The sequence below is a fragment of the Camelus ferus genome, chromosome 4, assembly GCF_009834535.1.
Source record: "Camelus ferus isolate YT-003-E chromosome 4, BCGSAC_Cfer_1.0, whole genome shotgun sequence".
NCBI lineage: Eukaryota > Metazoa > Chordata > Mammalia > Artiodactyla > Camelidae > Camelus > Camelus ferus.
The window spans coordinates 30534633-30558749 of record NC_045699.1 but is presented as its reverse complement, the minus strand read 5'-3'; the positions used below and the strand labels follow the sequence as shown (position 1 = coordinate 30558749).

Here is a 24117-nt window from a genome sequence, read left to right as displayed (position 1 = left end):
AGCAAAATTGACACTGCTTGGGGCTTTAAAAATCTAGTTTTATTGGGGATAAAGTTCCTCGTTACCAAGATGCTATATAATACCATTGAGCAAACTAGTCCACCCAGAGCTGAAAGGCGTGGTCAGTAACTGCAACTCACTTAGAGGGTCTCTGCTCCTCTCACTCCCAGCACTGTATCACCCACTTGAAAAATATTAGATAAATTTGTCTCTTATCCTAGGGAGTAGTTGATGAGAAATGCTCTTATCCAGAAAGTTTCAGAAAAGCAATTTCAGAGAAAATGCTTGGAGAAGGAAGTGAGGCTGCATCTGGATCCCTACCCCATAATTCCTAGCACTGGCCCAGGCGCTAATGCATGGACACCCTCTTTGCAAGCTCATCGCTGTGGGCACTTGTCCATCTTCCCAGTAGAAAATCATAATTTCCCAAACTGCATAACTAATTTGGTCTCTTCCAGAAAGGCTTGTCATATGTATTTATTTTTACAGCTGCTATTGTCACTGGTAAAGTCTACTGCGGTCCCCAGGAAAAATAAGATGGAATCTAGGTGATAAGGTAAAACCTCTTCTTTTGTGCGGAGTCTAGTCTCATTTGCCTCTAGGGGGCCTTGCACCTAATATGTTGGATTAGAGTTCCCAGTGCAGAGCTGCTGTGCCACACCCTTCATCTTGGCGTGCATTGTGCATAAGCACTGAGCACGACACTGCAATTCAGGACGGGGATGGCATGCCATGCACAGAAACGCTGCACCAGACCTGCAAGAACTCTGCCCTTCCCTATAAAGCAGCCCAGCTTACAGCCTTTCCAGAGCAGTGTGTGCTCTAGAGCTTGAGTTTGCACCTCTTCATTCTTTGATCAAAGAATAAAGCTTTCCTTTACTTCTGAACCAAACTCAGTCTCGTTCTATGGCTCAAACGGCACTGGGCAGAAGGACCCTTGATAGTGACCAACTAGGGAGGGTCAGTAATACTATTAGCAGTTTCTCACTGGCCATGGGAGTTTTTAACAATTAAAGTGAAAGTTAAAAAAAAAAAAAAACCAAAATTTCAAGTTGACAAAATATTCAGTATTCAACTGAAAAAGAGAAATATGGAAGACTCCTTCACCAAGAGGTAGGGCAAAAATGATAAGGCAGGTCCCATTTTCTGTGTCTTCTTGTTTCACTGTTCTTCGGTTGAATGAGAGAGTGTCAATCACATATTCAGTAATAGTCACTAAATGCCTACTTTGCACCAAGTATTATGCTTGCCCTGAGGCTACAAATATTATTCCTATTCTGAAAGAGTCGAATAAAGAAAAGGGAATAGAAGGAAGAGGCTTAAATTAATTAAGCTCCTACACTCTGCCAGGTACTCTTCTTGTCGAATCCTCATAACAACTGAAGAAAGAAGGTAGGTAAGACTCCCCTCATTTAATTGAAGTGAACTGAGGTTCAATAATTTGTCCAGAGTCGTACAGTTGAGTAGATTGGTATTTGCATTCAAATCGGTCTAATTCCAAAATCTCTTTTAAAATTTCTTCATAAAGCAGAAAAAAGAAGAACAAAAAACATCCATTATCCTACCACTATGATTTAAAAAAAAAACTGTTAAGATTTTGGAGAATTTCCTTCCAATTTTTTTTCTACATGTAGGTTAATTTTTTAAATTTTAAAATGTGCTTCACAGTTGTAATCAAAGTGTGTTATACTGCGTTTCATTGGAACTATGACACCATTGACTATAAAATGTTCCATTGTTCTATATAGCACCAGAAAGAAAAATCACTGCCAATTATATGATGCCACTGACTGAGATACATTCAGATTTCAGCAATGTTAAAACATGAAGGTAAAAATCGTGTGTCTTAGAATCTGTGACCTATTCTATATGCTACATAGCCCCAACTCATGTTGTTTGCCTCCTACCTGCAGGTAAAGGTGGCTTCACAGCACCCGGATCCCCCGCAACATTAGACAAGCTCCTTGCCATGGTGAGGAGTCTCCTTTTCTCACACATTCACTGCTTTATGCATAGTAGGCACTCAGCGAATATTTCTTGGTTGAATAAACACATAACTAATGCTTGAGAAGAAACTTACTGTCAGAAGAAGGTAAAAAATTAACATAGGCCCCCAAAATGGTGGAAGCCAAAGTTTTGTTGGGGAACAGGGTGCTTGTGTGACTGTTCTCAGGGAGAGGGGAGAAGACATGGGTGGAACTTTGCGCCAGAGCCAGTGGCCCTGGGCTTTCCAAGATCCTTCCCTTCCAACAGCCTGCCATTGTCTCCACATTGTCTCCACTTCGGCTGTCCAGACCCTTCTTTGAAGCTCTCATCCAAACCAAACTCTGTAGCACTGCTTGATTCTTCCATCTTGGGGAGTTATTCACACTTGTCTGCACTCAGCTTGAATACTGATTTAGATTTGTTTGGGGACACTATCCATTAATTTCAAGTAATAATTCATACGGAGCAAATTCAGGAATCAACGAGAGACAGATGGAGGAGACTCGTATTTTTCAGGAGCTGAAACTCTCAGTTTAAATGGACAGTATCCCTTTGCTTATATAGGTGTCTGTCCCCAGAAAGTAAAAGGCTTTGTATTGTTTGAATCTATATGATTTGACAACATAACTTTCTAGGGGTGTTTGCTAAGACATATGCCAAAGTCAACAAAATTGGTTTAAGTAAAGAAAAGAAATTGAGCTAAATCAGTTCTCCGTGCACGTTCTAGGTTAAACACAAGATCTGCATATCATGATTTCTCTCGCCTTCCTTCCCTCCTCTTCTTCAGCCATGCACCTATCAAGCATCTATGTGTCTTACAAAATGTGAAGAACTGTGCTAAGTTCTCTAAGAGAAAGAACAATGGGTCAGAAAATTCTGACTTTAGAAAGAAGTTTATACATTACAAGTGAAGACAACTTTTACTCACAGAGAAGTAAATTACAAGGGAGGGAGAGCACAGGTAGTATCAGAAATACACGTGATATGCAATCAGAGTTTGGAGCCAGGAGAGAGTATGTCCAGAAAGGAGATCAGGAAAGGCTTGAGAGGAAGGGCCATTCCATCTGCGGCTTGAGGGATGGAGGGGACCTGGGCATATGGGAATGAGGGCAGAGACCTGTGAGAGAAGAGGTATGCATGGGCAAGAGGACTTCCATTGTTCCCTTTCACACTGTTTATTGTTTAAGAAACAAGATGCTGTGGTTAGGGTCTATCCGTGAGGTGCTAAAAGCTCTGGGTCAGTGAATGTATCATCACCTTGGGCTGACCACTCGGGGGTGTCGTAAGTCATACCATCTTAGGGTCAAAGCAGGAAAATACTGCAAGATGTCATGCTGAGTAAGTGTGAAATTTTAGAGGAAAGTCATAAGAGCCAAAGCCTGGTGGTGTACTACAGAACATCTGAAATCCCCAACAGGTAACTAAGACACTTGATTAAAAGGAACAGCACAACATCACTTTTCAAAACTCAAGGGATTGACAGCTACTTGCTTACCATGGACATGGATTCCATTTGGTTGAAAAGAAGAGTTTGTTTCTGGCTGGTAAGACTTCAGGTGTGATCCTGAGGGCTGCTGGGTATGAGGAGGCTGTGTTCTTTGCATTATTGAAGGAGCTGGAACCCTCCGGGGGCTGATGTGGTGAGGAGATGGAGCAGAAGGTGCAAACCTAAGAAAAACAATTATAAAAGGAAGCATGAGAGACGTAAAATAGCACAAGCAAAGACAAACCCTTCAAATTCTAAATCTCTGGCTGTACAAGCGCGACAAAAAGCTCTTTAAAAAAATCTTGACTTTTCTCTCCCATTTTTAACCACTGACTTCTCAACTGAGATACTGAAGGAATAAAAGACATAAACAAAGGGAAAATCTAGTCACAGTCTGAGTTTGTCAATTTTCTTTAAGTATATTTCAAATACTCTGGGTTTGGTGAAATTCAAAGCATATCTTTTGCCAGGCCCCCTTTCCGCTAATTTTTATACCCGTTTGCATTTTAGGGGAAATTTGATCTGTATGTTTCTTATTCATTTACACTTAGCTCATAAACACTTTGTTCTGTAAGACACATCTGAGGTCCAAGAAGTGTTACAAGACTTTATTATAAGCTTCTCTAATCCTATTCTCTTTACAATACATTTTCTTTTGCTAAGAATAAATTAACTTAAACCTCAAAGGTTGAGTGTGGTTTGAAATCCAGAACCCAAGAGATCTGTGTGGGTTCTGTGCTTGCAAAGAACATTGCCCAGGGTGTAACAGGAACACAATGTGGGACATCTTTTGCAGTCAGAAGTGCCAATCACAGTAAGACTACTGGTAGTTTTGGAGGGAGGACATACAGGTGTTTAAATAAGGTGACATCATCAACTAACCTGAGATATAAAATGGATAACTAGCCATTGATCTTCTAATCGTAAGGAAAAATGGCAGAATTGGACTCATTAGGTTTAAAATGACCATTTATACTTTCGAACATTGAATTTCCCTTGAAGTATACTTATGGGAACAATGTTCAAGTTGAGCAATGACCATAGACTATCAAAATGATACTTGATTTGCCAGTTCAGTAGGGGGCTGGTGCAAGTGTGGTGGAGAAAGGAGCAGGGACCCTGTCAGTGCAGTGAGAGGAAGCATCACAGTAATGTGGGAGGAGCTTTATCAGCAGTGAAGTGTTTAGTCTCCCCAAAGGCTCAGTACATTGAAAACTTTCAATAGGCCATTTCTTACGCTGTGTAGAAAGACAGGATTTGTTTTACTCTAACGTGTAAATGGTGCTGTCTGTATACACCACTTATTTCATAAAAACAGGTCCCTTTGTTTTGCTGGGCTTTTTGTGTTGTTGGGCTACAAATAATCAAAGGGAGGATGAACCAGTCAAATTTATCAAGCAATTTGCAATGTTTTGAACCAGAGTATTTAACAAGGCAGAGCTTCTACGTTTGTATTGCTGCAGTAAGATGAAATCCCATTTCTTTTTGCACACCCCTTGCTGAGGTCTGATGAGACTATGTAAGGAGGTGATGTAGGAACCAAGCAGGGAGGATTTGGACTAGTTAACCTCTGGAGAAGAGAAGTCAGAGGAGGCTTAAACCAACTAGCTGGGTTAGGATGCCTGCTCAATCAAAAATTTTTATCTCCACTCAGCTGGAAGAGAATAGTATCTGAGTGTCCTGTGCCTGGTAAATACCTATTTTCCAAGCACATCATCTGAATTGGAATTAGCCTGAAAAGATGTGCTGAATGGCCTTGAGAAAAAACATAGCACATGAATCCTGGCACTGTCCTGAGAACATCTAGTAAAAAACTTATATGTCATGATTCCCTGTATAGAGGTTATTTTCTTGGGGAACATGTCCTCACTGTGTGTCACAGGTCACTCCGAGGTTGTGCGAGAGGGAGGAGTAACTGTGGGGTCACAGACTTCTGGAAGGAGCCCACACTACATACCAACACTGGATCCTGTGGGCAGATCTCCAGGGAGGGAAAGGAGTGGATTTGAATAGGAAAGCAACCTATGTCATCACTGAATAGCCATCGCCAGCACCTCAATTTTGGTTTTGTTTTTTTTTTTTAGGAGGGTATGATATTTAGTAATTTGGAAATAAAAGGTGTAACATGCTCTCGATGGTTTTTCAGTCTTTACTTCTGGTACTTCTGCCACTTTCCCTTTCTGTTGAGGACTGACAAGAGCAGAGATGTGTGGATGGGGCAAGCTGCAGTGTTGAGAAGTATGACCCTGGTATCATCAGCTTGATGGAGGAGAACAATTTTGTTTCACAACTCCCTCCCCTACACCACAGTAAGTCTGACTCATAAACAAAGGTTTGATTAACAAAGGGTAGAAAATGTGTATGGGGAAAGGGAAGGAGGCAAAGATTATCAGCAATATAAAACCTTCTCTTTTTATAATTTGGGATGATGGGGCTATAGGGTGAATTATGATTACTAGCTATGAACAGAGGGCGTATTCAACTAACTAAATGAACAGAATTCAGTTGGGCATTTTAGGTGTCATCTAGAATGTTAATTCCATGTAACAGGTCCTTATATCTATATTTAGATTATTTATCTACATATAAATTATATGTCTTTGTACGTATCTATCTAGAGAGCATATAATTATATGCTTATTACAAATCATTCTTATCTATTCATTCACACAAGTTTCAAACCCTGGCCATGCTCTATATATTATTTAATGTAATAACAATGTTGAGCGAAGAAAAAAATGTGGAAGTACATACACCTCAAGATTTTAGCATCGTTTATCTCAGAGACCTGGGAGGAATAAAACAGTATTTACTGAGCCTTCGACTGGCTCTACATTTTGCTTTTTGCTAATTCAGACTGGATTTTTCCCCATGTTATTCAAATAAATAAGATTATATAGTATAAAGTTAATATACTTTCAAAATATAGTATGTCATGCCACATTAAGTATTAATGAAAATTTAAACTATTCTAAACAAAATAAATGTACACCTAAAGTAGTCTTTGATTTGAAAGAAAAGAATTGATAGAAAAATTCTAATTTTTACGTGTATAGAGAAAAGAGAAAAAGTAATAAAATGTGATCTTGATTATCCAGACAATTGCCAGGAACAAAGAGATAAACAAGAATTCAGCACTTAAAAGTCCAGTGTAAGAAATGAGTGCATAAATGTGACTGATTTTCAAGTACAGCGCATAGAATCAATTTGTTACTGCCTAAAAACACTACATGCTATTTCACTGAAGGCTCTCACAATCTCCCCGTTAATTTAAATTTAATTTTTATAAACTTGTTTAGTTGTTAACCAGCTCACAGTAGAGTAGAAACAGCAAATTAGAATCAGGGATGAGGGAGCAGGAGAGGAGTGGACAAGGTGAAAGAGAAGCCTACTGTTAGAGGCAAGGCCCTGGGAGCAACAAAAAACAATCACTAAGTCATAGCAAGAGACATGCCAGGAACGTTTTTAAAAAGCCAAAAGAACTCAAGAAACTTGAGTAGTTTGAGGCCATTTACTCTAGAAGCAAGCAAGCAAACAAAAACCCTGCACACTTAAACAAAAACTCACTAAGCAAAACTTAAATGTTCTGATTGTTACTGAAAGTAGGATGGGGGTATTCAGAATCCCATTTTCTCAGTGTTGTCACCTATTTTCCAACCTAGTCTTCTTAACACACACATACCTCAAATGAATATGGTCTGAATATTCTGCCCAAAAGAGAAAGCTTTTTTTTAAATCCAAAGAAGGTGAATTTAAAAATTTTGATGCTAAAATAAACAAACCATTTTGATGCTGACTATAAATTGTAGTGATTTATAATTTTTCTCCTATGGACTATCTAATTCCCCCATTATGTCAGAACAAGATGACATCACTCTAATTCATTCTGAGTTACAGCCAGAAGACAGAATGTCTGAAATTTCTAGGTCCGACTCTGTCCCCCAGCTGCTGATCCGCAGTTGACATTTCAGATTTCATTTGACATAGTTTACCAGTCTCTTCCTTGGCCTTTAATACTTCTTTGAAACAATAGAAGATTATTATGTAAAAATGCACACAACAGACTAGAATTAAAAAAAAAAAAATCATTGCTTATCAGAAACAGATCACACAAAAGCAAACCAGAGAACTGAGTCAACCATTTCCACTCATTTAGTAGAGGGGTTTATATAACCTTAGCATGAGCCATGGTTCAATGGCTTGCCAAAAAAAAAAAAAAAAAAGAGAGAGAGAGAGAGAAGGAAACAGATTTTAAAGGGCCCATAAAAGATCTGAAAAAAAAAAAAACTTAGGAAGGTTTCTGCAAATATTTATCTATACACACCTTAGAAAACGTCTGATTACTTAGGAGTATTTCCTTGGTTATGCTCCTACCCTTCTGCGGCCCTACTACCACCCTCTCTTCACACTTGGCTTCCAAACCTTGCTGTGAGGAGGGCCAGAAGCAAACAGGTCATCTCTCCCGTAAATTTAGTACTTAATCTTACATTGTTTGTAGAAGAGTAGATCCCAACTGAAACACATAAAGCTGGTGAGGTTCCTGTGCAGAAAAACTGCAAATGGCAGGAGAAGCAGATGGATGTCGCAGACGACAGATGGACTAAAAGTCAGGCCCACCTGGGTTTGGATTCTGGCTTCATCCCTTACTAGCTGGGTAATCCCGAATAAATTTCTTGACTTCTCCCAGCCTTGATTTCAAGTACAAAATAAAGATACTCTCGACACCTACTGGGGATCACAGAATTTGAGATAACGTATTCATTTTTTCACTTGAGAGGTATTCATTGAGCACCAACCAAGTACTCTGGGTACACTAGGGACAGAGCAACACATAACTCACATCTCTGTTTTTGTGGAACTTATATTTTGGTGAGGGGAGGCAGGTAATGAACAAATTTAAATGAGCAAACTATGTATTGAGCTAGAAGAAATGAGTATTGTAGAGAAAAATAAAGAATGGACGGGGCGAGTTGGGGGTGGACTGTAAACAATTTTAAATTGGGAACTCAGATATCAAAGTACTTTAGACAGTGAATGTCTGACACTTTTTATATGATCAATACACGTTCATAGAATGACTGCTTTAAATAGAATGTACATTTAAGGTATCCCTGACATTAAAATATACCCAATGCTTGAGAGTTATGTAAGAGTACTATGTTAGAATATCTATGGAGTTCTAAAAATAAAAAAATCTTAGGTTTCTTTTCTCCCTTGACTATTCAGATATGGAAGGAAGCTCAAAGAAAGTGAGGCGTTTACTCATCTGGCTAACTTTCTAGCTCTAGGAGCAGTTAGTTGTGGTCTCCTATAAGAGTCTCATTTTTTTTTTTTTTTAGTACTGGCTTTCCCAATGAATTATCCTGAGCTCACAAATCCATACAATCATAATTCAAGTTGAAGGGCAGTGGAGCACCATCTCATCTGGATGAGATAAAGCAGGCCCAGAGACATGAAATTATTTCCCAAAGTCACAAAGCTAGTTCTCCAGACCCTGCTTTATCCCAATAAGGTAAGATGCTCTCCAGTGAAGACGGAAAGCAAGGCAGAGGGATGGCGTGAGGGGGGATGGATGAGGACTCTTGTGGGTGTTTGAGGTTTTGATCCTCATTACTAGACAGCTGATGGGGAAGGGGGAATCAGTAACCTATGCCTTGAAGAAACTTGACAATGTGAGTGTTTTCCAGTTTGCTCTGGTGAATGTGCTCAGTTTGAAACTGGGGTTCTCTTTGCCCAAGCCAGGCTTATACTTTTAGACTTTCCAACTGGATAACTCCTTTCAGTTGCACTGTTTCCCTTGTCTATAAATCCAAAGTATTTTTATGTCAACTAACAATTGTATTTCTTCAAACAAAATTTACTAATAGATTGCATTACAAGTCAAACACATGCTATAAATATGTCTCACTTTTCTTCATTTGTACTGTATACGCAAGCAGTGCTAGCAAGCCATGTGGACTGTGTGTTTTTAGCACTGCTTTGGGGGTTAACACTTTGAAAAGAGGTGTTTACATGATCAACTAGATTAAATGCTGGCTGATATGTGCTTTGGATAGTCCCCTCTACCCCTACCCCGCTGCCTCATTCTTCCATGGGGGTTATAGACCTCCCAAAGAAGGAAGAATGCATCCTAACAGCTTGTTTCATTGTATTCACGTGAAAAATATTATTGATTTGCTGCCAGGGAGTAGAAATAATGAATAGAAACTGGTCTGTGGTGGATTTGGGGAGCTATTCTTTATTCCCCCGAAGAATTGTGGGGTATCATCTGTAGTGGTTTTAAAATTCATCTGTGAAAACTAATCAATGAAAAATGGCTTTAGCAGTTGGCTGACTGCAGAAGGGGAAAAAAGGAATCCTTTTCAAAACCTAAAAAGAAAAGCACAGTTTTAAGGATTTCACATTTGATTTAACATCTAAAAAAACCCCCCAATGATAATACCCCACTTTGTACAGCCAGACAGCGCTCCATTTTAGTAGACTTTAGTGGTCTTTATAACGATTTATGAATCACTTCATGAATTCCTGGCTGACTCATCTGGGTGACTATAGTATCTACTTATACTTCCCTTCTGTCTCACAAAAGAGACACTTGGACTCAGTTCAGTCCAGATTTGTCCCCGAATGAATCACAGCACGTTACTGGGGGAACTGCAAATTGAATTCTGCTTCTGAGACAATCAAGACCAGCTTTTAGTAATGAAGAAACGGCCTTGGGGAAGTGTGGGTAGTTGCAACACTGTCCATCTGGGCAGGACCAAAGCAGGCCAAGAGCTGTATGTCCATCTGAGGACTCTGTCCCAAACTAGTCAAAGAGCTGAATCCATCCCCTGGAAGGGCTTAGTGTTTCTCTCTCCTTGCAAGAGTCTGGGTCAATATTAACTGCAAAACACTTATCCCGTAGGACAAGACTAAGACTCAAAAATGATCGCCTGAGCTTCCACAGAGCACAACAAAATGAGGGCTGTGAAGTTGGCTATAGGTGAAATGATCACCAAGGCTTTATAAAGAAGGCACATATATATCATAATGAATGTTTGTGGGAAGGAGAAAGGATGACGTTCTGGAGGAATGTTACTCCACTTGGGTTTAGGGAGTAAACTGTAAGTCAAGAAAACAAAGTAATCAATGCCCAAGGCAAAGAAGCGTATTTTTTCCTCGCATTTACTGAAATTGGGTCCAGGGCATCACACAGTTTCTCCCCTGTGAAAATGCAAAGGGAGGAGGAGAGGACATCCAGGATATGTTACAGAAATTATGCAGGACACATTTAACCAAGAGCATTTTTTTTTTTTTGGAAGATCTTGACTACAGAATTGGCTGTGACTCAGTTGTTTGTCTATTTCAGAATCTGACATGATGGGGAGAGAGGAAGGAAAAATTTAATTCTGCCAAATCCTTCTTACAAAAAAGCGTCAACCGGAAGAAAATTTATCCAGAGTGGTCTCAGACATTTGATGTCAAAAGTTCTGCTGTGAAAAAAAAAAATTCTGTAATGATATCATCCTTTAGGGGCAGCTCTGAGTAGGTCACAGCAAGGGGGTTAACTCCTGGTCCTGTGCCAAAGGGAAGACTGTCTTGTTCAGCATGGTGTTAGGCACAGAATTCGGTCTGCTTTGCAATAGGAATGCATTAGATGAAAGGAGAACCTTCCGAAGAGAGTGTAATGAGAATGCGCAATGAGAAATGACAAAAAAAGGTATTATTTTTGTCTAAATATGAGGAGAGGTATAGGTAGATAAAAACCAGCTTCTTCCATGCCTTTCTTACAGTCTCAAACTGCAAACACGAGTCTCTTGACGACATCAGAACTTTCAGAACTAACTTCAAATGCAGTACTCCTGCCAAGTATGGCCAGGTCCCTTGGAAGCCATTGCCAAGTGAGACCTCAAAAATCAATAGAATCCATAAATTTGGAAAAAGAAACTAGCTGGGCGGTGGTCTGGTCAGTAAAACACGTGCTGTTTACCAGTGCTTTTTTTTTTTTTTCCTCTATCTGCAGGATGTCAGGTGATTTTTGTAGTAACCAAAAAAGGAATTTCCTGTATCTTCTCTTGAAGATGAGACTCAACTGGCTACAGAAATGAGTTAAAAGAAACAGTATATATTAAAAGAAGTCACAATTAGAGAAGGACTCTTGGCTCTTATAGATGGAAAGAACATCAGATCCTCAGATGTTTGCTACCACTTTGTATCTCCAGCACCCCATCCAGTACTATGCAAAGATGAGTCATAAATTTTGGCTGTTGCTGTTGAAGAAATACTCTGATGAACAGACCACTTGTCCCAGAGACATGGCTCCCAACTTTGTGCCAATTCTTCTGTCCAGGTAGATGGTACCTTCGTCTAATTGGTGCAAATGGCTAGTTGAATATAGTATTTTTCCAGAAACTACAATTTCTGTTTCTAAGGAGAGAATATCTCATTCAAGAGAATGATTCCAACCATCTACTCTGAGGAAGATGATTAAAACAGAAAAAATTTTCTCCTTGCAACCAGAGAAGCAACCAAGGCTATTTCTCAGAAAAGGAGGCAAAAAGACTACTCCAAAGAAGTTTGTCTCTTGGTTTCTGCTCACTTCTATGGTCTCCTCATCACTAATGAACAAACAGTTCTTCACCTGCAAAAAGACATACAGTCTTTTAGCAGCCAGTTTCTCCAGGTGTCTCCACCTGAGAAGGGGAAAAAATGAAGTTGATTTCCAGATCACACTGTCAAAACATTAAGCAGAGGCTTTCTTTGGAACAGCCTTTTCTATGTCAGAGATGAAGCACTTTGTAATATGTGGATGTCTGAGTTGAAAACAGAATGGCTTGTGTGCTTTTACTTTGGGAATTCTGGCTCCGCATGACCTGCTGTTTCAGAGCAAGCATGCAAAAAGAACACACGGAGACACTGAAGGCTACACGTTAGCTGGGACCCCAGGCTGCTTCATGCTAATGCAATAAAGCGGAGGTTGCAAGAAACGAAAATCCGATGTTACCTTAAAAGCCTTGTTACTGTCATGACTCACTTTCCTGACTGAAAAACCAAGGGGACTAAAAAAACATCATCTCGGACTTCACATGAGGTGGATTTGTTTGGAATGTGGGAACAAAATAAAGATGGCTGATTTGGCATTCAGAGGTGAACAACTTCACTGGCACTTAAAAATTATAGTTCCTTTTACAGACATTCTAATAGATTGTTTGTGATGTGTGCTTGTAATAGTATAAAACGAAGAAACAGTGCATTTCAAAATTAAAAATATATGGGAAAATATTTGAACAAGTCAAGCCAGTTGTTTGGTAGAGTAACACACATGCTCACATCAATGTCTCTTGCTCTGCCATGAAGTGACACAGAGGAGAATGGGGAGATGGAAGAGCAACAATCACCTGCTCAGGATTATTGCTCTTTCATGGAGATGGTAAAGGAATCACAGTCACAGTCCTCACTTCCATTCACAAACATTCATTCTTTCCACACAATTTCTCAGGTGCCCCTTCCCTACCTCCAGCCAAGCACTGAGAGGGTGAGGGTGGTGAAAAAGTTACTTGTAAGCCTGACACAGTCTCTGCTCTTGGGGAGCTTCCATGCTAGTAGAATGTAAGCAAATCAGTGAACAAAAAGTGTAACTTCAGGGAGTGTTAAATCTATAAAGAAAAATTAAGGAATAGAGTGAGGTTGGAGAGGGGGTGTTTTAGACAGAGTGGTCAAAAAAGGCCTTTCTGAGGATGTAACATTTTCACAGACACCAGAAATGAAGGTACAAGTCATGTAAAGTTCTGGTGAAGGTACATTTCAGGTTTCAGGAACAGCAAACACAAAGGCCCTGAGGCAAGTAGAGTTGGGGTTTTCCAGGAGCAGTAAGAAAGCCACTGCGGCTGGAGCAGATACAGCAGGAGGAGCAGTGGTAAATGAATCTGACTAAGGCCAGACCATAGAGGGCCATGTAGACTACAAAAAGAGTTTGGATTTGATTCCTAGTATGGTGGGAACACAGATGTGACCAGGAAATCCTCAGTGACTCCATTTACATTCCATTTACTTGAGAAGGGAGAGGATAGTAGTGAACAGGGTTGGAGGAGTAAGGCTGATGAGGCTTAAAATGTATTTGAAGATAGTGCTAAGGGGACTTACAGGTTAATAGTGAGAGGGTTTGGGCAAAGGGAGGAATGAAAGTTGACTCCTAGGCATTTGAGGCTTTTAATGTAAATTGAAGATAGCCACGTAGACTTAGCTCATTATTTTCCTCCATTATCAAGAAATTTACTGGGCTCTGAAAATAATGCTCATAAAACTTTTGCAGACCACACAGATATCTAAATTGCAGCTAATCAGAGAAGACTAGGGAAGCTAGTTCAGCAATGCTTTTTTGTTGTTGTTGTTTTCTTTTTCTTCCAAAGGAGCAATTCACAATTATTAGGTAAGAAGAAAGTAACAAATATCCCCAATTTCTCTGTATGTGTGACTCTGAGGAGTAAATCAGGGTGGCATATTTATAAGAAGCTATTAGTAGAGAGAGTTATCTCTGTGAGAAGAAAGGTCATTCCAAAGGCCAATCAATCAATTAATATTTTCCACTGAGGATAAAGCATGGTTATGGTCATGAATCAATATTTAAGAAGTTTAAAGACTGGTGGACTCTTCTGTCCTGGAATAAACATCAAGAAGTACTAGGAACTTTCCACAGATTTAAAAAAAAAACAAAATAGGAAAAGGACCCAAAGCTTTTCCAGTCTAAGACCCAATGCTCTAATCTCCATTTTCAAAGCTAGGATGTTGGAAGTTCTGCCTCTTCATTCTCACAGCATCAACATCAGGAACAAAGTTCACTGCATTCAGCAATCCTCAAGTAGATGTGTGTGGAGGGGATACATTTTGGACCCCACCTCTTTTAATTTTGAATATTTGTGGGAGTCAATTCTCTAGAAAGAAACTGACCCCTTTAATGGGATAATAAAAGTGGTAACTGTTTTCTGAACAGAAAATGTTGAAGCCCAAAAAGAAAGAATGATGCTTCTGATCACATGGCATTAGGTGAGCATCTCATCTATAGACTCTAACAGAGGACGATGTAGATACCAACACACAGGCTGGCAAAAATGGATATTTGAGGCTTATATTTATTTTTCGACTATGGCTTTTCTCAGTTAGTTCAATGATAAAGATTGATGAGCTTTGTTTTTTGGCCAATACTTATTTGTTTTCTTATAAGTTAGGTTATCTTTCTATACATGTGGGAAAGTGTCTGTAATACACATCAAGGAGCCTCACAGAGCAGGGCTCACTGGGTACACCGCAACTAAATTATGACACACAGCAATGTGGACACCTCTTAATAATACCCAAGGCTCCTCTGATATAGTAGGACAAGTGAGGCCAAGTTATTGATATTACAGCTCTAACTGTCAGATGTTTGTCACTTTGTCTCTAACTTGCAGGTAATTTTTTTTTTTTTGACACTGACTCTTCGAAATCCTCTTTATAGGTCATGACTATATAAAATACAAGCTTGGAATTTCTAGGGGGAAAAAACTGTCTTCAAATTGTGTTAAAAAAGGAAAATAACAGCAAACTCCTTGTGTTGCCTTATCAGTCTAGGATGTTCAAAGGACAGTCTCTGCCTGCTTGAGGACCAGATAAAGCATTTGTACATTCTTCATCATTTCTTCTTCTGTTGGGCACAGAATAGTTCTGAACTCTTTCTGGGTGGGTAATAGGATATGGAGCCCTTGGAATGTATGTCAGAGTCACTAGGGTACCTTTCTTGGCCAAACATACAAATCCCTGTCCTCAAGATAAAGCCAAAACTCCTTGATGCAATTCCTGAGGCTCCTCCTGTATTTATTGCTAAAGCTTCATCCCTGTTCTCTTTACTCTTAGCTTTTGTACATACAGTATTGCCTAGCTGGGTCCTACAGACCTCCAGATTTCAGAGAGACATTTCTTCTTCTATTCCCCCCTCCCTAATTTTGGGTTAGGTGCCTTTTCTGTGTGCCTCCCCAGCCTCCTATAGCACCCCTTCATAACATCGTCAATTATGATCACTTATTGACCTGGTTATTCTCAGAGGACTGGATGCTTTGAGATGGCAGGCCTCCTCCTGTCAGTCTTGTTGACCACTATATCCTCAGTGTTCAGTACACTGCCCCATGTCCAAATACCAGCTGAGTGAATAACTCATTAAATGAATGAACCCCAATGCAAGGACAGATTTTGATAAACTTTAACATTTTATACAATGCTTAGGATTGTATAATACAAGATTAAAAAGATAGAGGAGAGATTATGTGTAATGTGTGTGTGTGTGTGTGTGTGTGTACGGAAAAGCTGAGTAGGTGAAGATATCAGTGTCCCTGTTTGCTTAGAAAGTCCTGGAGAGGAAAGGACAGCAAAACAGTGGCTTAGTTTTGAGCTGTTCAGATACCACAGATGCAAATAAGAGAGAACAGTTAATATCAAGCTTCTAGTACTGAAGACCACAGGAAAGCCAAGGGAACCGCAGCAATGGGTGATGGCAAGAGACTCCTAGCAATGTGTGTATGTGGGCATGAATAGGTGTATTAGAGCAACTATGTGTTGTATGGAAGTATGCAGGTTATATGAGATGCTAGGGCCTTGAAAATCGGGGCCACCACCCTCAAAACCAATGAATTAGTGGGCTAATCCTTTCTAGGAAGCTCCCACCTGGACAGTGGGAGTTGGCAATGACCTCATGTTTCCCAGGCACTCCCCTCACTGGCCCACTTCCCTTGTCAAATCCTCCAGGCATCTACCACTGTGAATGACAGCACAGGAACCCTGGAGGGTACCAGGAAACACTAGGTTCCTTCCCTTGGAGAACTAATAGTACAGTTAGCAAGTGGACATTTGAGAAATGGAAAATAAAGGAAACAGATAATAAGAACCCAGGGATTTAACTGGGAAGCTGCAAGAGGCAAGGAGGCTTTCTGGGTCAAGAACTAGGCCAAGCTCCAGGCTGGTAACATTTAGTCAAGAATAAAACAATGAGAGGAGATCCTTATTGTATCTTTAGGTAGGAGAAGATCCTGAATTAAGATGCAGAAACAATGAAATTAAGTCAGTGAGCAGGCTGGTTTGACTAGAGATGAAGAAATGTACAGAATAAGAGAGACATTATGTAGAAAACAATTGCTATCTTTAACCCAGAAGCATCCAGGAAAGCTACAGTATGCTCGCAATACTGAATTAGAAAATGATATCTATGAAGACCAGCCCCGGTTACTCAGAGGCATAGAAAGACTGCACATACAAAGAATTCTAGAAATATCACATCTAATATGGATGTGAACTAGTAAGGCTTCCCAACACTCGATACAGAGTCAAGAAACTGATATTCCTTATTTGGTTAAGGTATTCTGATTGCTTTCACAGAAACAATTGTTCCTAACATTCTTTGCTGTTGATCCCTAAACTAGACTGTATACTCCCCAAGGAGACCACATCTTTTCCTTGTTTCAGTCTTCTCTGGCTCAGAGTGAGGGCTCAGAGGAAGCCAGCCCTTTACATGTCGCTCCACTGTGGTGAAGCCCCCTAAACTGTCACCTGTACTACACGCCTCACTGTGTTTGTGGGCTTCTTCAGAATGAAGAGAGGCAGCTGACAAGCTCTTGGACAAAATGAGTGGCACAAATCCAGCTGACTTATTCTTGGGATTGCAAGATTTCTCCATCTCAAAAAGGGACTCCCATTAATGTTTGTTTTCTCTGGTATAACGGAATTACTATGAAACCTAACAAATTAACATTTTCAAAGACGCTGGGTTCCTCTTATGGGAAGCCACTGTCATCAAGTACCACTGGCTTGTTCAACATGACATAGTAAAACACCACTTCCCATAATAATTTTAAATCAACATTAAGTGATGTGGTGTGGTGCTGCTTAAATCACTGAAACGATGTGTCATTCGGATAATATTTCAAAATAAAAGTGGAACCTCATCAAATTGAGAGAACTTGCATTAACTTTATTTTACGGTGGTAAGGATCAAAGAAACTGATGCTAACTGGGTAGACATGGTGGACCCTTCTTGACTTATGACAGTGACTCAGCTGTTTTATTAACAAGTTAAAGCTACATAAATGATGAATCAATGCCCACAAAGCAGGAAAAAATGCCAGTTTCCCACTAAAAATCGCAAAGTGTGATAAACCTATTTCCGTTAAGAAAACTGCTGGAGTTTTTACTGGGGGATTTCCCAGGCAAACAGAGGCAAAGATATATAAACCCAAAGCGGAAGGTAAGCACATTTCCTCTTAGTGTTTTTATGCTGGACACTAATGCAAACACAGTGAATAATTCAGAGCTGTTTCAAGTCATCCTCCTCTCCAAACCTGATCGGAAGAGATAACATCTTTTGAGCTTGCCCCTTCCAGTTGGGCTGGCGCAGGGAAAGGGCACACATCCTGTAGGGGGAGCAGAGCAGCAGGGGAACGCCACAAAAGTGAAAATATCCACTTCATCCAGTCATAGAAAGTACCACCACCTCTCCCTTCCTCTCCATTTTCACTTCCAGGATTATTTATCAGCCACTGCAATCACTTAGCAACATCCTCTGGCTTCCAAACCTGAATCTCTCAGCCATGCCAAGGTTGTCTGTCTTCACGCCATGTAACAGGCACTCTACCTGCTTTAGTTTATCTAATCCTAATTTCCCATGAGGTGCAAACTAAGGCTCAGAAGAGTGAAGGAACACCGCATCACCCAGGTGTCATTCCTGCCAAAAATGAATGACTCTGTTTAGGAGGAAAAATCCAGACAAGTCCAAACTGTGGGACATTCTGCAAAATAAATGTCTCGAGTTCTTCAAAAACTGTCAATGTCATGAAAAGCAATAATAATAATAATAAAGAAGATAATTTTTTTTAAAGCTGGAAATTTCCATTAGAGTCAAAAAGACTGAAAAAAAAAAAAGACAGAGAAAGAACTGTGATCCTGATTAGATCCTGGATCATAAAAAGAAAGAAAAGAAAAAGAAACTCTAGCTATAAGGAACATTATTCACACAAAGGGGGAAATCTGAGTATTGACTGCATGTTAGATAATAACACTTTATTGGCATAAATTTTCTGAATGTGATAACTACACTTTGATTATGTAGGAGAAATGTCCTTCTTAGGAGATCCCTCCTGAAGTAATTTGGGTTAAAGCTCATTGATATTCACAGCAATCTCTCAGATGGTTCAGAAACAACAAACAGGCAAGAAAACAAAGGATCACTCAAGTTAGAAAGAGACAGAGAGAGAAGGCGGCAAAATGCTAACAATGGGTGAATATGGGTGTGAGGTTTATAGGTATTCACTGTGCTAGTCTTGGAGTTTTTTATATGTAACAAATGTTCAAAAGAAGAAACTGAGAAAAATAATAAAACAAAATGTTAAACACAAAACCAGAAAGCAGCAGGAGCATCTAAGGAACACACTCAAACAATTAGCAGTTGGGATTTAATTGGGTACTTGCGGTGGTGTTTTTGACTCTGATAATGGCTAAAATCTTTTTCTACATGTATTCTTTTAAAGGCTATCTACAAAAAAGAAAACACATAGATTGCTCTTCTCTTGTATTCTTGTAGAGTCTTATGACTACTGATAGGAAGATGAGACAGAGGAAGAGGTCCCTATGGATAATTTCTTAACTTCACTACCTTGATTCTTGGCCCGGCAGAGTAAAATGGGATGATGAGAAGCCCATGGATAATATCATTTAAAACTCAACTGGACACCAAATAAAATCCTAAAATGAATAAAACCCTCAACTTACCGAATTACAACTAACTGGCAAGAATGCCTGTCCTCAGTGTCTGTGAACTTAATAGATGATTATCATTTGCATGGCTTTGCTGATGGATTCTGGGGGGAAAGGCTAATAATTTGTTTACATTTAACCATGTACACAGAACTGTAACGATAAGTCTAACATCTTTGGATCTGTGTTTCTAAATGCCTCTCAGACACACATCCACAGGGATATTTTACAGCCACCTACAACCCACAACCCTACCATCCATTTATTATCAGATTTCCTACTTTCCCACCTTCCCCTCTACTCAACACCCTCTTTTCTTCTGTTAATGGCACAATTTTCCATCTTGATGTTTAGGGGTATAACTCCGGAATGAATTTTGGTCCCTCCTCTTCACTCCACATATACATTAATAACTAGTAATTTGGCCTCCTAAATAATAGCCCTTGAATAAATTCTCTACCCTTACTTCAGGTCCTCATATTGCTCACAAGCACTCCTACAACAACCTCCTTCTTTTTTCCCCTACCTCTCATCCCTGCTTCTAGCCTTAATCACTCTACCAACTTGTCACCGGAGTTCCTTCTCTAAGATGACAATCTGATGTGTTTCTCTCCTAATAAAGGGCCTCTACTGGTTTTTTACTTCCAATAGGATACGAGGCAAAATCTTTAGCATAAAATATACGGTCCCACATGAGCCAACCCACTCTTACCTGACTTCATCGGCCATGTCTACCTGATGATGCTACCTGAGCTACTGGCACTTCCCTCCCTCCCTGTGTGCCCTCGCCCCTCTCATGTCTTATGTATGTTCTTCTGGTTACCCTGGGTGTTGTTCCCCATTTATCCACGTGGAAAGCCTTAGTCTTCCTACAATGCCTAGATTGTTCTGTCTTTCTTTTCACTCCCTCCCTGAGGCAAAGTTGGGTACACCCGTTTTGGGCTCCTGTGGCATCTCTGTCATGTCATTTATCCAACCAGTATTACTATACTTTATCAACTTGTCTGTCCTTGTCACTAAATCCTGTAAGGGCAGGACCAGGTTTTAATCATCTTTGCATTCTCAGCACAATGTCTGACACATAGCAGGTACCCAAAAGATACTTATTCAATGAACAGATGTGTTAATAAATAAAGGACAGGCATATATTTTAAAAACATAGTTTACTGGACTTAAAAACACATTAAAAAAAACCAACTCATAGATCAGGCTAACACCAGTGAAACCACAGACTGCTGGTGAAATCAAAGATTCTTGCCTATTCAACCCATTATGTTGTCCACCAAGTGCCTGTGACTCCAGGATCGCACAGGGGTGCCCGCAAGAACTTTGTTCCCTGTGAATGTCTGAGAGTAATCCCCACATAGGTCAATTCAAGCCAGATGACAAGTAGAGACGAGTGGCATGCTGTCCACATCACTGCAGGACTGGACAGTCCAAAGACAGGGACAGAAGTGTCAAGATCTTAAAACTTTCTCTCATAGAAACTCTCTATGAGGGTGGTACCTACACAAAGTATTCAGTGAACAGCCCCTTCCTGGTTGTGCATGTAAGATCCTGTGCCCTTTTGTGCTGTACTCTCCAGATAACACTACTAATCTATGTGCTGAAGGCACCATCTTACATCTGGAAAGCATTTCAACCTGTAGGGACATGACCTAAAAACTGGGTCCTTGAAACAAACTGAGGAAAGATAGGAAAATTCTGATGCATTTTCCCAGCCTCCAACTTCAGTTGGCTACTGCCAGTAACTTCATTTTCTCAGTGGAAAATAAAACAGATAATGAGACATTTGATCCACGTGCTTTGCGTATGTACTTTTAAAATGTCACCTTTGGGTAATTCAACCCCCCAATGGATTATTAATAAAATTCGGCAACTGTCAAAGCACTTCTCAGTGGAAGGAGGTTTGGCGGCGACACCTATTAGAAGATAGAGACAGATGGCCTTACCTCTCAGCTCCTGCGTCCACAGCTGCGAGTGGAGGTAACTGGGAGGAGGGGTTGTGGGGGCTCCCCTGTACGTTATGTCCCGGAGAAGGGTGACTGACAGGATGTGGGGGTGGCACGGCCACAGCAGCTGTTCCACTTCGGCTTGAGTGATTGCCCGAGAAAATGGAAGCTGCAATCAAGGGAGAACAAGCATCAGACTGCACACCACACGAAGAGCACGACTGTACATGCTGAAGGCTGACAGCAAGCATATTTTAGGGGCCTGTTTGTTTTTCTCTTGGTGGTTTTCAGGGAACAGCTCTTCCCTTCCTGGCTAGACACGGCTTTTGTTTTCATGGTGGAGCAGTTTCCCCACTAACATGCCTTTACTGCTGCCCGAGGAGTTCACGTTCAGCTTGCTCTAGGCTGACGTTCATGGTTGGTCTCGTAAGAGCTGCTTGGCCCGGCAAGTTTCCTGTCTGGACACCGTATAATTAGTCAGTCTTGTGATGTTGTCACCTGGGTGAAGGTCTGCGTATTAGCATTTTTCAGTCACCAGGGATGAGAGTCAGGTAACAGAATATTCTGTCTGCTGACCTGGAAGGGCACAGCACAGGCCTTCTTCCCATCCTCAGTGCTGCAGTAGGTTGCTGTGGGTCAGGCCCAGCTCCCTCCATCACTGCTAAATCAATGTAATGAGAACAGAGCTTCTGCCGATCCCCTAACCAACGCAGGAGCCCACATTCCTTTAACTTCACAGTCTAACCAACCCTGGGCATTTCCCCAGTGGTGTGATGGACAGAGGTACTGTTTTCATCAAAAGTGAGTCCTCTCCCAACACCACAAAATATGGAAAGGGGGCCTCAAATGCAGCTCTGGGATCTTCCCCTCCACTGTCCATTATGACAGAGAGAGTGAGTTACAGCCTCACTTTAGGAGGCAGCCTAGGCTTTGAGAACCGTATGTGACCTCACACTTAAATGTGTGCCCATTTAGATCAGCTAATTGGTACGATGTCACAGAAGAAACTGGGGCTTGTCACTTTCCGAGTCTATCACTACCAGGTGCCTGGACCTACTCAGCAGACATCTCATTATGCTGTAATCATACCAGCATCATTATGCTGACTCTCTTTAACTCCCTTTTCTATACACAGCTATTCTGAGCTTTATACCCATCTCTGCTCTTTTTGAACTTACTCTACTGATATCAAAGGATAAATGGATTTTTAAAATTTTTAAAAACTCAGGTTCAGGATTAAGAAAAAGAAGCCACATAATCAAAGAGATCTGAAGGTTTAAAAGTTCAAGAAGCTGTATTTTTAGACCAGTACCACTTTCCTCCAACCTCTCCAGGATAGAATTAATACCCCAGATGACCCAGCCCCCAAAAGCTTAATCCAATGGAATAAGAGTTCAAGTACTTAAAGGAACATGTAAAGAAGCAGAATTACCATCTTCCCGCTCAAAAAGCTACTGACAGGAGTGTGATCTCATTTGAAGGGTTTATTTCTGGTAAGTCAGCACTGTGTCATGTTAACTCTTGTCCTCAGAAGCCTGCACCCTCCACAGCCCTCCAAGTCTTGAAGAGGTGGTGAGACTAAGAAAATGCCTACCAGCTCAAAAGGGCAATGCAGAACTTCTGTTGTGTGTCAGCCTCCAGCAAAGCTGCACGTTTGCAAACTCGCTAGAGTCACCTTATGAATCACTACCCTCATTTCTGCTCAGCTCGCCCAGGCAACCACATTCTGCTTGTATTCCAAATAATAATTTTACCCACGGGAGAAGGCTGTTTGGATTGACTGTGGCAATTGTTTCAATACAGTGTTTGTCAGCATGAAGCTTGGTGTTTTATATACTATTCTAAAAACTAATGGAATAATAAGAGGTCACAGAGACACTGTGAAAACATAGCTAATTTTTTTTTCTGCCTTAATGTAGAAACGTGAGCTCCCCTATTTATTTTGTCGTAGCTGCTGAATGCACTCATCACTTATTATCCCCGGAGGTATTTTTGTATGTACATGTGTGTGTTTATCGCAAGGAAAGTGCTGCCTTGCTGTTTACAACCCACAGGCAACCGGGAAACTTGGTGCGTACACTCTGTGCTCTCCTCTATGGTTTAACAGAAAGTGTGCTGCTTCCCAAAGGTCTACATTAGCTATATTAGCTATGTTTTTGCACTATCTGCAATGAAACAGAGTGGGAAATTTGGTATTGTGTGCAGCCTGCCACACACTGATTAAGGTCCACTCCTTCATCCTATTTAAAAGCCAGGACCAACCATCCATCATCCAGCCATCCATCCACCCATCTGTCCATCCTCCAACCATTATTTTTTAAATTCAATATTTATTTGGTGCCTAATACATGCTAGTCACTCTACTATATGTGTCCCTGTCCTTGAGTAGGTTGCAGGTTTTTCAGTTGGGCATATTAATTTTATGTTTGTTTTTGTCTCAGGAAGAGAGACCAAAGATCTCTCTTTCTCAATTGGGGTGTAGGTGATTTACAATATCGTGTTAGTTTCTGGTGTACAGCATAGTGATTCAGTTATATACATACACATTTCTTTTCATTATAGATTATTACAAGCTACTGAATACAGTTCCCTGTGCTCTACAGTAGACCTTGTTGTTTATCTGTTTTATATAGTAGTTTGTGTCTGCTAACTAGGAGGCTGCAGTTTAATGAGGGGAACAGACCTCTATATGTCAATTATACCAAAATACTGAGACTTACTAGTATAGAGCATCAAACCCAATGCTTTAACATAATATCTTATTTGTGGCCCAAAAATGTGCCTTAAGCTCTGGCCAAATCAGACAACTGACCACACCTCAAATACGTCACGACAATTTATGCTACTGTGCTTTGGCCTGTAATGTCCTCTACCTTTCTGGACATATTTTAATACTTTGGTGGTATGTGCAGAGTTACTTGATTTCCCCTCATTCCTCTCTCA

The 24117-nt window shown here is 40.5% G+C and overlaps 1 protein-coding gene across 7 annotated transcripts in view; it reads right to left on the bottom strand.

Annotated features, from left to right (window-relative positions):
* GLIS3 (GLIS family zinc finger 3) overlaps positions 1–24117 on the bottom strand; it is a 499691-nt gene that overhangs the window by 26152 nt on the left and 449422 nt on the right. For 6 of the 7 annotated variants that reach the window (XM_032477747.1, XM_032477748.1, XM_032477749.1 and 3 more), the window contains 2 exons: positions 21175–21343; positions 3482–3654 (listed from right to left, as the gene is read on the bottom strand). In XM_032477747.1, coding sequence (XP_032333638.1) covers positions 3482–3654; positions 21175–21343 — 342 coding nt within the window. Of the gene's footprint in view, positions 1–3440; positions 3655–21174; positions 21344–24117 lie in introns of those variants that run through there. The other variant, XM_032477750.1, reaches the window with a different exon arrangement.